Source organism: Mercenaria mercenaria, chromosome 2 (assembly GCF_021730395.1).
Source record: "Mercenaria mercenaria strain notata chromosome 2, MADL_Memer_1, whole genome shotgun sequence".
In the NCBI taxonomy this organism is placed as follows: Eukaryota; Metazoa; Mollusca; class Bivalvia; order Venerida; family Veneridae; genus Mercenaria; species Mercenaria mercenaria.
This window is the reverse complement of record NC_069362.1, coordinates 31,089,792-31,103,337: the sequence shown is the minus strand read 5'-3', so window position 1 is coordinate 31,103,337 and position 13,546 is coordinate 31,089,792. Positions and strand designations below refer to the sequence as shown.

At 34.1% G+C, this 13,546-nt stretch overlaps 1 protein-coding gene across 6 annotated transcripts in view; it reads right to left on the bottom strand.

Moving 5' to 3' along the window:
• LOC123563622 (protein FAM149B1-like) overlaps window positions 1-13,546 on the bottom strand; it is an 84,016-nt gene that overhangs the window by 10,640 nt on the left and 59,830 nt on the right. For 4 of the 6 annotated variants that reach the window (XM_045356519.2, XM_045356518.2, XM_045356514.2 and 1 more), the window contains exons 6-13: window positions 8,927-9,097; window positions 7,874-8,006; window positions 7,271-7,322; window positions 6,387-6,484; window positions 5,172-5,302; window positions 3,315-3,480; window positions 2,547-2,711; window positions 247-363 (exon numbers count right to left, since the gene is read on the bottom strand). In XM_045356519.2, coding sequence (XP_045212454.1) covers window positions 247-363; window positions 2,547-2,711; window positions 3,315-3,480; window positions 5,172-5,302; window positions 6,387-6,484; window positions 7,271-7,322; window positions 7,874-8,006; window positions 8,927-9,097 — 1,033 coding nt within the window. The remainder of the gene's footprint in view (window positions 1-246; window positions 364-2,546; window positions 2,712-3,314; window positions 3,481-5,171; window positions 5,303-6,386; window positions 6,485-7,270; window positions 7,323-7,873; window positions 8,007-8,926; window positions 9,098-13,546) is intronic. The other 2 variants (XM_045356515.2, XM_045356517.2) reach the window with 2 other exon arrangements.

The following is a 13,546-nucleotide window of genomic DNA, read 5'->3' as shown; positions in this document are numbered from 1 at the left end:
ACATTTTAAAGAAGACAAATTTTGTACTTTTTTCTACTAACTGCTTGCACACATGCTTTTTTCCATGCAAAATGGTTGTTTTCTCATGCAATTGAGTACACACAACAATAATATTTGTAACTAAGTGCCCAGCCAGGTGAAAGTAAAAAGCCATGTGACTTGAGCAAGTCATGTGATCACATCTGTGTATGAAAAAGCTTGATGTGATCACATCAAGATCACAGAGATGCTTATTGATCTATATACCCTAAAAGCATGAGTAGTACTAGGCCTTGTGTCCTGAGCACTGATAAAACGGTCCTTAAAGGCCACTCTTATATCCTTATCAACTGCGCTGCTCGCTCGACTGGACACCAGCTTTTTCTGTAAAATGTAGTCATGGAAAATAGAATGGAAGCTAACATCTATCCTAGGTTACAGTATATATAGAGCTGTCTATAGAACAACTATCCAGCAAATTGTGTGTGTATAAACTACTCTCTAGAGCGCCATAGAACATTATAGTTTTTTCAATTATAAACAACATTTAATTGAAGACAGAGAGTTCTTGCCGAAAGATGAAAACATCTCTAGAAATTCATTACAGTATGTCCAATGCTTGACATAAATGTGATTAATATTTTTTTAATTAGCCTAGCAACTGAAAAACATAAAGGTAAAAATTTTCTTTGTACTATCAGGCAGTAAAACAAAAGCTTAAGTTAAACATACACAACTGAAATATTAGAATATCAAGCAACAAAGTTAAACTGCATACTCAGCAACATCTATTTAACAAATAACAAAAGTTGTTTGTAAAACAAGTATGCCCTCCATAATGGCCAGTCCCATTTTTACTCATGTGATCACTATGTCCTTACAATAGGGGTCATCTCGACCTCTGACCTAGTGACCTTTATAACAATAGCTACTGACCACACACAATCACCCTGATATGTTTTTAAGGCAGTAAGGCAGTAGGCGTAAGGTTTCTAAATTTACTGAACAGAAATCATTCCAGTTTCAAGGCCATTGTGACCCTGACCTTTAACCTAATGAATTCAAAGTCTATAAGGGTCATCCGCTGACTACAGGAAATCATCCTCTTATGTTTGACAAAGACAACCAAAGCACCCTTTAGTTATCTAGTTGAAAAAGTTTTAAATCTCAAGGTCACTGTGACCTGGAACTTTGACCTACTAATCCCCAAAACAACAGGCGTCATCTACTGACCGAAGGCAATAATCCCATGAAGTTTGACAATTGTAAGAAAAAGCATTCTATAGTTACTGATTGGAAGCCAAATGGGTAACCGACCAATAATAAGCAAAATAATATACCCCCTCTTCTTCAAATGGGAGATATAAAAAAAGAATATCTTTATTTACATAAAAAAGAAAATTTTCTGCAACATCTATATAATCTGTAAATATGAATGTACTCTTCTTCCAAATAAAAAGAAAATGTATGCATGTTCTAAATTTAGAAAAAATACTCTGTAAACACCTTAAAGTCACCTGGAAATTTAATCTTATAATCAAGGCTTAAAACAGTGCAAATAGTTCAATCAAAATACTAAAGGTTTTTGAAATATTAGAATGAACAGATTAATTCTGACACTATTAACAATTAATGACTGTAAACCTTTCCATAAAAAGTGGGACTTAAAACCAATCAGTGATTTATTTAGGTTTTACTCAGATTTTTGTACCAAGGTAAGAGTCACTTCTAATAAAATTGCTCCTAACAGAACTATTTTGTTTCAGAACACACTTAAAACAATAGTGCAAGAATGCAGCAGTGTTCATGCAGACTAACCAAACAAAAATTTAAGGACTTTTCAAGGTACTTTCCAGGACTATTTTTTTCTATACATTTGTATGAATAATATAATGATTCTCATCTTTCAAAACAGAGTCTTTGGAGGCCAGAAAGGTAGCATTTGATTAATATGATTATTGTTCTGTCACCAACAATAACCTTGCTGACAATATCAATATTTTTTGAACAATATATTCTGTTCCAAATTTATTGTCACCATTCTCAAACATGGCAACTTCATCAGTTACTTTTTTATCAAAATAACAAGATGATTTGACAACTGGAAATGGAAGACAGAAAATTGCCAGATGCAAACATCGACCCTGATATGAGTAACACCGCTATAATATCATCACCACTTTATAAATAAGGTCACCAGATTTACCATGTCTTTTCAATGTCTCTTCACGCAGTTAATAAAAACTTACAAAACTTTACTCAATTTAAGGACTTTTAAACCATATTTAGGGACTTTTTAACCATATTTAAAAGACTTTTAACTATAATTAAAGACTCTTTAAGCACTTTGAAGAATCAAGAATAATCTATGTACTTTTCAGCACCTTTTGGTATTTTAAAGAACTTTTCAAGAAAGGTCATCAAATTCAAGCACTTTTTAAGACTGTATGAACTCTGACATAGACTACATGTCTTATCAACAATTCTGAAACTGCTGAAAAAACTGATGCGACATGTATATGTAACAAAAAAATATACATAATTGAAACACTATATTAAGTAGTTACCTGTAGACGAACATTAGGTTCAAGCTCCATAGGGGTACCAATAGGGGGTAGAGCAGCACCATTTCTAGAATTGTACAGAGGTGAAGACAGTCGCCCCTGGAGACCGGGTGGAATAATCTTCCTCACAAGTAAAGGATTATGTACCCCTATCCTCTCCTCATCCTGCTGGAAATAATATATCACAGAACAATACATTATAAAACATGATGGATCATATAACAATATATCACAGAACAATACCTGGCAGAACAATACATAAAGGACAAAGGAGCATAGAACAATACATGAAAGAAAATGCAGTATAGAACAATACATGGTAAACACCAAATCATAGAACTATACATCATAGAAGTCAACCAACAGATCTTAGACAGAGACCATTCTCAGACTGCTAACGATAATACCGGTAAATTCTAAATGTTTACATGCAGAATTATACTTAATGGTACCTCTGCTTATTATCAGGTGTAAACAATACTTTTTTTCCTATCAGTCCATTGGCTAAATATTTCAGCTTAAACAAGTATTCCAGCGACATAGATTTCTGTACCCCTCCTAATGCTGTAAAGCTTATTTTAGACAACTCTAACCAAATTTACATCAAACATTTACCCCTGAAAACTAGTTTAATATGCTCCCAGTTGTGCTTTAATTTTTCAATATAAGCAAGAGAGAACTTTGTTGTTTAGGCTTTTAATATGTCTATAACATATTCCAGCTAACTTGCATAGGTACTTATCTGCAACATTAAAATTATATTATACATACCACACTTGGTGTTTTAGATCTGTTGTCATGAGAGATAGGAGCTAGTCTGACATTTCCCCGTCCGCGTCCACCAGCCAGATACCGAACACTGCCCGGCCGACGTACTGTGGGTATACTGGACACTGGCCTTGCTAATGGTACAGACATCTGCTGTTCTGACACATCACTGAAGTTATAATATTCTGTTATAATATATGCTATATTTAATACAATTTTTCACTGAGTTTTGAAATAATTACTGTGCCTTTCGAATACAATGCTTTGTGTAGGACAAAATCAATAATCCAATCCAGACCTGTCTCAAGTGTGATTGGGTGGGTGGGGGAGGGGCACGTGAAATTATAACTGAACACCATATTTATCTCACTTCAACACTGTTATAACTGAACACAATATTTATCCCACTTCAACACTGTATAGCCCGCCCGCTTAGCTCAGTAGGTAGAGCGTTGGTCTACGGATCGCAGGGTCTTGAGTTCGATCCTCGGGCGGGGCGTATGTTCTCCGTGACTATTTGATAAACGACATTGTGTCTGAAATCATTAGTCCTCCACCTCTGATTCACGTGGGGAAGTTGGCAGTTACTTGCGGAGAACAGGTTTGTACTGGTACAGAATCCAGGAAAACTGGTTAGGTTAACTGCCCGCCGTTACATGACTGAAATACTGTTGAAAAACGGCGTTAAACCCAAAACAAACAAACAAACAAAAATCAACACTGTATGGTAAAGGAGTCTCTTTCACATATACAGATACAGTCAATTCAACTGAGAAGACAGGTCAGCTGTACTGCTGAATCAGAGTGCCAGACTAACTGAAAATTACTGACATCAGGAGATAAGGCCTCAAATTTTCAAAGAAATACATGTTAAATGAAGTCTAGAAATTGATCTCTAAGTCCTCCAAATAACCAAAAATTATTTCACAAAAATGTGAATTTTATAAAAATAAAATTTTGAGATATTTTTTACATTAATTTTGTATTTGAAATGAATGACAACTCTTGCCCAAAGAGTAGATATTTATCACGTATTTACAAAAGCCGATATCTATTAGTTTACTTCCCTTGCATTATCACACTTCAGAGTAAAATGAAAATGACTTTAGACAAAATTTATCTTTTCACAACAAACACAATTAGAATCTATATGTCTATGTATGATTTAAATTTGCTTTATAACTGCCTCAGATGTTTCTGTCAGCTGGTTTATTACAAAAAAGAACTTGATAGCATTACTACATTTTTGCTGCTAACAAAATGTCATGTTTATGAACAGTTGTAGTAAGATATAACAGGCAGAACTAGTGACAGTGTTTTTGCAGCTAAACCTGCCATAGTGAGCGCCTGTATTAAGCAAACACTTGCAGTCAGTCAGCTAACTTCCCAGATTGACTTTTTTATTCTAATTTCAACTTATCTAAAGCCTACTGCCTTAATCAGCCATCTGCTCTATGAGAATGGAATTTCACTGCTCCCTTAGCAATCCTCATGCTTGATATAACCTATGAAAGCCATGTTGGTATTATCATGTGCTAGATTTATTTATTTGTATCTCTAACCATCCCGAGTTAATGGTGAAAGAAGATCCAAGATGCCCCTCCAAACATTATTTTATGTAAAGGCAGACACCCGGGTAGAACTAACCTTCCTTGAGCCTGCTGGATGGCTTTTTCACATGAAAGAATTTTACGTGCACAGGGTATAAAACTCTAGACAAGTTATTCAAGTTCACAGACTTAACCTCTTGGTTGCAGATTTCATCTATATAAGTCATAAGGAATTTATTATTTATAGCCAACAAAACTCCAGTTTTGTGAATTATGATTACAAAGGCAATGAGACAGGAGCAGTACTTACGAGAGTATTTTAGATGTCTCCCTGTGTATTGGAATTTTCTGTGATATTTGTAGGACACCATCGAGTTTTGGTGATTCTATTGGTCTTTCCAACGCTATCATGGTGTGTGCTCTTGTACCCAATGGATTGTACTGAAATTTATGAAAATTCATAACTGCATATTGCATTTTTCTTATTAATTAAACTACTATAAAGATAGGACTATCAGGAAAGGTAGCATATGGCAGACAGTTATGTTTCCTTTTGTAATGCAAACTAATGTGAAATAAGGCACTGCCTCAGTCAGGAATTGATCAGACTTCAGCTCATCCCATAACATTTGAAAAGAACTGTCTAATGACAGCACGGAAGGACACATTTTTTTAATTATATAGTAAATATGTCATTAGGTATATCGCATGTTACCGTAGAGGGATTGATACCAATTTTCGTTGCTACGCGTAGGATCGATTCCCTATCAATTTAAAGGTAGATTTTGGAATAAAAACAACACTGCCCATATTATAATGTATCACTGGTAATTTCTGCCCCTTGGATAAGCCCACCCTCCGGAGAGGTATATTTATATATATGAACTGCTCACTATGTGCTTTATTTACAAGTGAATACTACGCATATATATACCATATATCTATATTTGTACTGATGTGCAATACGTTGCGGTTCGGACAAGTTATGTGAACGCTTATTATGCACAAGGGAAAAGCGTATTCTTCCAAAAAATCTGACGTCAGATGCTCTGTGCACGTGACGGAAGTACACATTTTTTAATTTAATAGTATATATCTCATTTGGTATATCACATGTAGCCATAGAGGGATTGATATCGTTTTCAGCACTTTGTGATGAAAATCGGTAAGATTGATTCTCTATTAAGAGGCTTTCGTAATTGGTGTGAACTAGCTCTGTTACAGTTAATCATCCCTCAGCATCTTTAGATGAAAATGCATATTGTTTCAACGGTACATAAACGACTTAGTCAATACAATACAATTTTTCTTGTAATGCCAAGAGCGGATATGGCATGTTATCTATGCAACACTGTTAACAACAGCTGTCAGAGGAGATGGTGCGCATGGCCTGCACCCTCAAGCCAGTAGAACTGTAACAGTGCCATTTTGAAATGTTTATTAGTGATCATAATACTATAAAACGTGAAAAGATCTATAATTACAAATTAAGGACAAGCTTTAATTTTGAAGATTATTAATTTACCCTGATCTGTGAATTTTCCCTAGATGGTGGCCCTGGTGTGGATGCATTCTTTAATAATTGTGAAATTTGGTTTGACTGGTTCCTTCTTTTACTGTCATCTGAAAGTGACACAGAAAAAACATGTTGGGTACCAGTCTGGCACTCCTTATTCAAAATGAATTAAGAAAGAAGTAAATTTGCATTCTGAACTTCTGCTATCATAATTTATTATTGCATCATTGACTATTTAAAAGAAGAATACTTGCATGAATTTATGCACTCATAAATCAATATTGCATCATTAACTCTCAAAAATAAATGATTAATTCATGGATTCATTTCATGTTGTTTTCTTCACAGATGCTGACTTCTGAAAATGGATGTAGCAATATTTTGTGATGTTGACACTGATGTATAACTGATCATTGACTACCCTTGATGCTTTATATAGCACCTGACTATTTAATTAAAAAATTTATGGTGAAAGTTCATACATCATCTTTTGAAATTTTAACTTTCTCTTCATTTCTAAGGATAGTCAATATCAATATGACTTTTTTCTTTACATAGAGAAGGTACATTAATTACTGTAACATGATTAAGCATGATTTATAAATAACAAAGAGTCAATTACACAACAAATAAACACTCAGTCCAATGGACCTATTTGTCACCTTAAATGAGTGGTAATTATTTACAATACAAAACAAGATAAAGATAGCATGTATTGATATAGACAGAACTGAATAAAAGGTGAAATCGACTGAATACTGACATTTCTGACAGCATAGAATATATACTCATTAAGTTAAACTCCATTTAAAGTAAATAAAGAACACATTTGTAAATATGAAAGTTTTTGGCAAAATCTCACTTCCTGTATGAACTGTTTCTAATACTCTTACCTAAAACAATTATTGAGTATTTTTTCAACAGCGGTCTAATCCATGAAATAATCTGAAATAAGAAAATATGTTGATCAGTAAATTAACTTTTCTTAATTATTATAAATTTTCAGAGACCAGTTTCAGCGTATTTAACAAAATACCTAAATCTTTATTACAATCATAAAATAGAATAAAAAATGACTCTTAAAACAACCATAAAGAAAAGAAAAAACTGTTATATATCTTATAAAAATCAAATTAAGTCATAATTTGCTTTTGAGGTGAGTCCTTCAAGACTGACTGTATTTAGAAAGCAACTGTGCAAAAGCCAGTCAGCTTGGTATGTACTGTAGTTTTCAGAGCACAATGCTTTGAAAAGAGAGGTTGCAAGATCAATCCCTGGCCACTACATATGTTCTCCTTGATGCTTTAACAGAAGAAAGTGTCTGAAGTCATTTACCCTCCACTTGTTATCTATGTAGGCAAGCTGTGAATTACTTGTGGGGCAAGTCAGTACTGGTATTGAATCAAGAAACACCGGTTTTGTAACTGACCTAGATTACAAAATTGAAAGACTATTACAGCTTATTGAAAATATCTATGAAATGATGAAATATTAACCTCTTGCCACATGCAGTCAAAGGCTGAGCTTGCCACACTGTCTTTGAAGCAGGCATTAGGGGTTATGGGAGGATACGCCACACGTCTTCTCCGTGGTGTCAGCTGTTTCTTATTCTCATGATGATCTTCATAACTGAAAAACATAAAAGTCAAATCATCTCTTTTTGTCTCGTAATCAGCAATACCGTATTTTTTCTCACCCTTTGTGGAAAGGTCTCCTAAAAGCCATCTTTTTACTATTATCTCTTAAAGATATACTAAACCCAAATTTTGTATTTGAAAACATGACCAATTACTACATATAGTTTACATAAACATAAAATTAAGAAGTTTATGTGTATTAATACCACTATGCATTAGGTTGAAAATAGTACAAGCTGTATTCATGTATACCTGAACACAGTATAATTGTGTATTACCTCTAAAACACTGGGATTTTTTTAAATAATCAACTGTTACTGTACAAAATCTAATTATGAATGTAGCTCTACATACACAATTAATTTATATATTTAGTAAAGTTAAATATATTTGATGAGGATTTTCTTTATTTGAAGTAAATATTTAAATATAAAACATTTTAGTGAAAGATATAGCTATTGGATATCTTTAAAATCAGAGTCCAAGGTTATAAAGCTGAGTTTGGAGACCAGTCTCGGATCTCAAGCCACTGATTGGTTGATCCTTAGTTCAACATTGAAACTGACCAATGACAAGGCTTCATTCTCTGACTGGTCTCCAAACTTAAGTTTTTAATAGCCTCAAGTACTGAAGTTAACTGTATCATCTTATTCCTTTTACAAAGTCAGTGTTACCTCCCTTTTACCTCTTTTTATGTAAGTAGCACCATTAGATATTGAGGCAAATTGTGAACATGGTCACAATTAAATTTGATTTTATGGTTGTAAATTTAAATCTGACATAGAATCTGCTGAATTTACCTATCTTGATGTACGGTACCGAGTATCTTTTATCACTGCAATAAGTGTACTTAGCCATAATAAAGTAATAACAACCACGCTAAGACCTGGTTTACAACTACTGTAAACTTACATATCTTTATAATCGACAGCAATGATTTCCTCATATTCGCCCTCAGCATCGTAAACTTCTTCCTCGAGGAATGAGAATTCGGACAGGTGAGTTGATGGTGTACCTGAGTTACGTGACCTCGCCTCAACGGGAGGTACAATGGCCCGCACATGCCTCCCACTAACTGACAACCTGCAAATATAAACACAAACTTTATCTAACAACCAATCCGTCATAAATTTCTTTAATAAACAACCCCATAACAAGCTTGAACAAATTACTGGCAGCCATATTATGATGACACAAAAAAAGAATTTCAGTCATCTTATTTCTGCTATGTCATGGCCATAACTTCTAACAAGAAAGACCATTAGGCAATTAAGAATATTTCCTTAACAGAAAATCTTTTAGATCTGAAATGATAATATATGATCAGATAAGGTGAATGGTCACGTAACATAATAACTGTTGCCTGCTCAACACTGTATGGTGGCAAATCTGAACCGCGCTTGGAAAAAGACTGTGCATTCTTAATAGATTACAGATTCTTTTAACAGCCATGGACTCGAAAGTTAAACGAAATGTTAAATATTTTTTTGCAATCTAGTACAAATTTAATAAATAAAAAGTTTCTTAACATTTCATACATACTATATTTTGCCTATCAGACTAAAATTACTTTAATCATCAAGGTCGGGAGAAAGGGTTAATCTATTCAAATTTCCCCTATACAAGACTGAACAGTAGTGTTATCATATAACCTGATTCAGAGGCAATAAAAATTGAGTCCAGTCAATATTTACTTAATCTGTATAATGTTAACAGATATCAACTATTGATCTCGCCCTAGCATTTATCATCCAATGTTGACAAACACCCGCTTTGAACACTCCGGTAATGGAACCTATAGAACAAAAGTCATGTTAAGTGATATCTTATCTTTCCGCAATTAGGATACACATTTTTTTTACGTTGTTGTAAGGCCAGTTGTAGGAGACGTTACAAAATTTATAAATCAGCTCGTATAATATAGTGTTATAATATAATATAATAATATAAGAATAATAATATTTTAAGCTGTTTTATGTATAACATGCAGTCTTACAAGGAAGTTCAGACCATATATCGTTATTTTCTTTATTAAAATCCAATTAAATAACAAATATTTCCGATATAATGAAACATGTCAATTTGTGTCACCCTAGTTGACATGCATGTCTAAACATGATGTGATCTCAAATGCAATAACTGATTGATGAATTTCAATTTAATAAAACTCAGCACAACTTTTCTTGGTCTGTTTCATTTAGAAGCTTAACATGCTCACAAATATAACAAAATCTGGCCCACTTCCTTTACAGGCCTGCTGTTTTATCATATAGCAACAGCTGCGCTATAAATGTCACCATAAATTCTGAATATTTTTCTTGCAAAAAGCTTAAGTGTATTCACAACCATTGTCATAGTAACTTGACAAACACATCAAAACATAACAGGTAAACTGTTTTAATAAAGCGTTTCTCCATGCATCAGAGATAATATAACAGAACATTGAAGATGACTCGACAATTAAAGTGCATACTTCAAATATTTCATGGCAGATGGAAAATTCACAGCATTTTAGCAGTATAAGATAACCTGCTTCAACTGTCTGTGTTATTAAGCACGTTTTACGCCAGCCAATTTTATTTCTTTATTTAACATTTTAGAAACATATTTTTGTCTTTAGTTCCATTACACAACCGGTGGAATTTAAATGTTCACCTATGCTACATGTTTATTGCAATAACTAACATTCTGTGACCTAACATTGTAAATTATTTAAATTAATTATGGAATTTTTTCTGCCGATATATTTTGCGACGTCATTATCAAGTTTTTGAAGCCTAAATAATTCAGATTCATCAAATATTGTTCAGCCTTAATATAAACTGATAAATATCACTGTTTGCCTCGTTCAAACAATTTTCATCAATAAACCGAATATCAATTACATTAATTAATATCTGCCTACCTTAAATAATTCAGAGGATGTTTTTATGTCCAGGAAATGCAGGCCAAGTACCGTGCTTGAAAATGAATGACTATTTACACTTCAATTTATAATCATTTAAAAATTATTACAGATCAAAGAGACAATTGTGATCAGTTATAGAGCAACAATTTAATGCTGCATCCAGGGCTCTTGTTTGCTTTTTGGGACTGGGGCCAGGATCCATGCAAGGGGGAATTTCGCATGATTTTTCAAAAAAATTCTTTTGATTGAGGGGGAATTTCAAACGCGAAAAGAAATGCAAACAAATATAAACATTCTTTTCAACTTTACTGACCCAAACCTGAATTTTGTGAATTATAAGGCCACTTCTTTTTAATAAATTGGTTTACAAAACCGGCGAGTGTAATTTTCCGAAAAGTAGAAAAAAAATAAAATTGCAATTTCACTTTTTTTTAAAAACATATTTTCCCGACCGAACCGAATGTGGGACGAAACGAAAAAAAAACAAGAGCACCGCCTTGCGGGTGCTGACGCTCATCTGATTTTTTTTGTGTAATAGAAATATTGTCCTACCCATGATTTTCTATGTCTAAAAAGGGCCATCATTCTTGCAAAAAGCAGGATAGAGTTATGTTTCTTGATGTACAGTGTCCACTTATGATGGTGAAAAGCTGTTGCAAGTTTTAAAGCAATAGCTTTGATAGTTTATGAGAAAAGTTGACTTAAACATAATACTCAACCAAGAAAATGATTTTCTAAGTCCAAAAGGGGCAATAATTATTGCAAAAAGCAGGATGGAGTTACGCTGCTTGTTGTACAGGGTCAGCTTATGATGGTGAACAAGTGTTGCAAGTTTCAAAGCAATAGCTTTGATAGTTTAAGAGAAAAAGTTCACCTAAACATAAAACTTAACCAAGAAATCTGATATTTTCTAAGTCCAAAAGGGGCCATAAATCTAGCAAAAAGCAGGAGGGAGTTATGTTTCTTGCTGTACAGGGTCAACTTATGATGGTGAAAAAGTGTTGCAAGTTTTAAAGCAATAGCTTTGATAGTTTAGGATAAAAGCTGACCTAAACATAAAACTTAACCAAGAAAACTGATTTTCTAAGTCCAAAAGGGGCAATAAATCTTGCAAAAAGCAAGATGGAGTTATTTTTCTTGATGTACAGGGTCTGCTTATGATGGTGAACAAGTGTTCCAAGTTTCAAAGCAATAGCTTTGATAGTTTGGGAGAAAAGTTGACCTAAACATAAAACTTAACCAAGAAATCTGATATTTTCTAAGTACAAAAGGGGCCATAAATCTTGCAAAAAGCAAGATGGAGTTATGTTTCTTGCTATACAGGGTCAGTTTATGATGGTGAACAAGTATTCCAAGTTTCAAAGCAATAGCTTTGATAGTTTAGGAGAAAAGCTGACCTAAACATAAAACTTAACCAGGCAACGCCGACGCAGACGCCGACGCCGACGCCGACAACCGCTCAAGTGATGACAATAACTCATCATTTTTTTTCAAAAAATCAGATGAGCTAAAAACGGATGTTTTTAAGTACGAATCGACATTTTTGACTGAATACACTATCTTGGACACATTATGCATACAACGATAAAAGCCGAGGTATTGTAGACTGGCTTTCATATCGGTAACATGATTCATAAATTTCGATTAAAAACACGTAAAGCAGTCATCCATCATGGCAGCCCCCACGATGAGTGCGTGTTTTTTTTAGCTGACTTTTTGGGGTACATCGTCTATTAAATCTGGACAAAACAAGTTTTTTTTGCGTGCCGACATTAGCGAACAAATAGGTACGGCTATCAGTCGGGTGATTCCCGACAACCTAATCGTTCGGGGAATCACAGCTAGCAGGACGAATAGTTGTGACACTGACAAGACTGCATTAGACAGCAGCACGCCAGTTGCGGTGATGCAGGGATTTGGATACAAATATTTGTTCGTCGAAGTTCACACCCACAAGCAACAAGGTACTACACCATTAAACAAGAGCACCGCCTTGCGGGTGCTGACGCTCATCTGATTATTTTTGTATAATAGAAATATTGTCCTACCCATGATTTTCTAAGTCTAAAAAGGGCCATCATTCTTGCAAAAAGCAGGATAGAGTTATATTTCTTGATGTACAGTGTCAACTTATGATGGTGAAAAACTGTTGCAAGTTTTAAAGCAATAGCTTTGATAGTTTATTAGAAAAGTTGCCTTAAACATAATACTCAACCAAGAAAATGATTTTCTAAGTCCAAAAGGGGCAATAACTATTGCAAAAAGCAGGATGGCGTTATGTTGCTTGCTGTACAGGGTCAGCTTATGATGGTGAACAAGTGTTGCAAGTTTCAAAGCAATAGCTTTGATAGTTTAAGAGAAAAAGTTGACCTAAACATAAAACTTAACCAAAATATCTGATATTTTCTAAGTCCAAAAGGGGCCATAAATCTTGCAAAAAGTAGGATGGAGTTATGTTTCTTGCTGTACAGGGTCAGCTTATGATGGTGAACAGGTGTGGCAAGTTTTAAAGCAATAGCTTTGATAGTTTAGGATAAAAGCTGACCTAAACATAAAACTTAACCAAGAAAACTGATTTTCTAAGTCCAAAAGGGGCAATAATTCTTGCAAAAAGCAAGATGGAG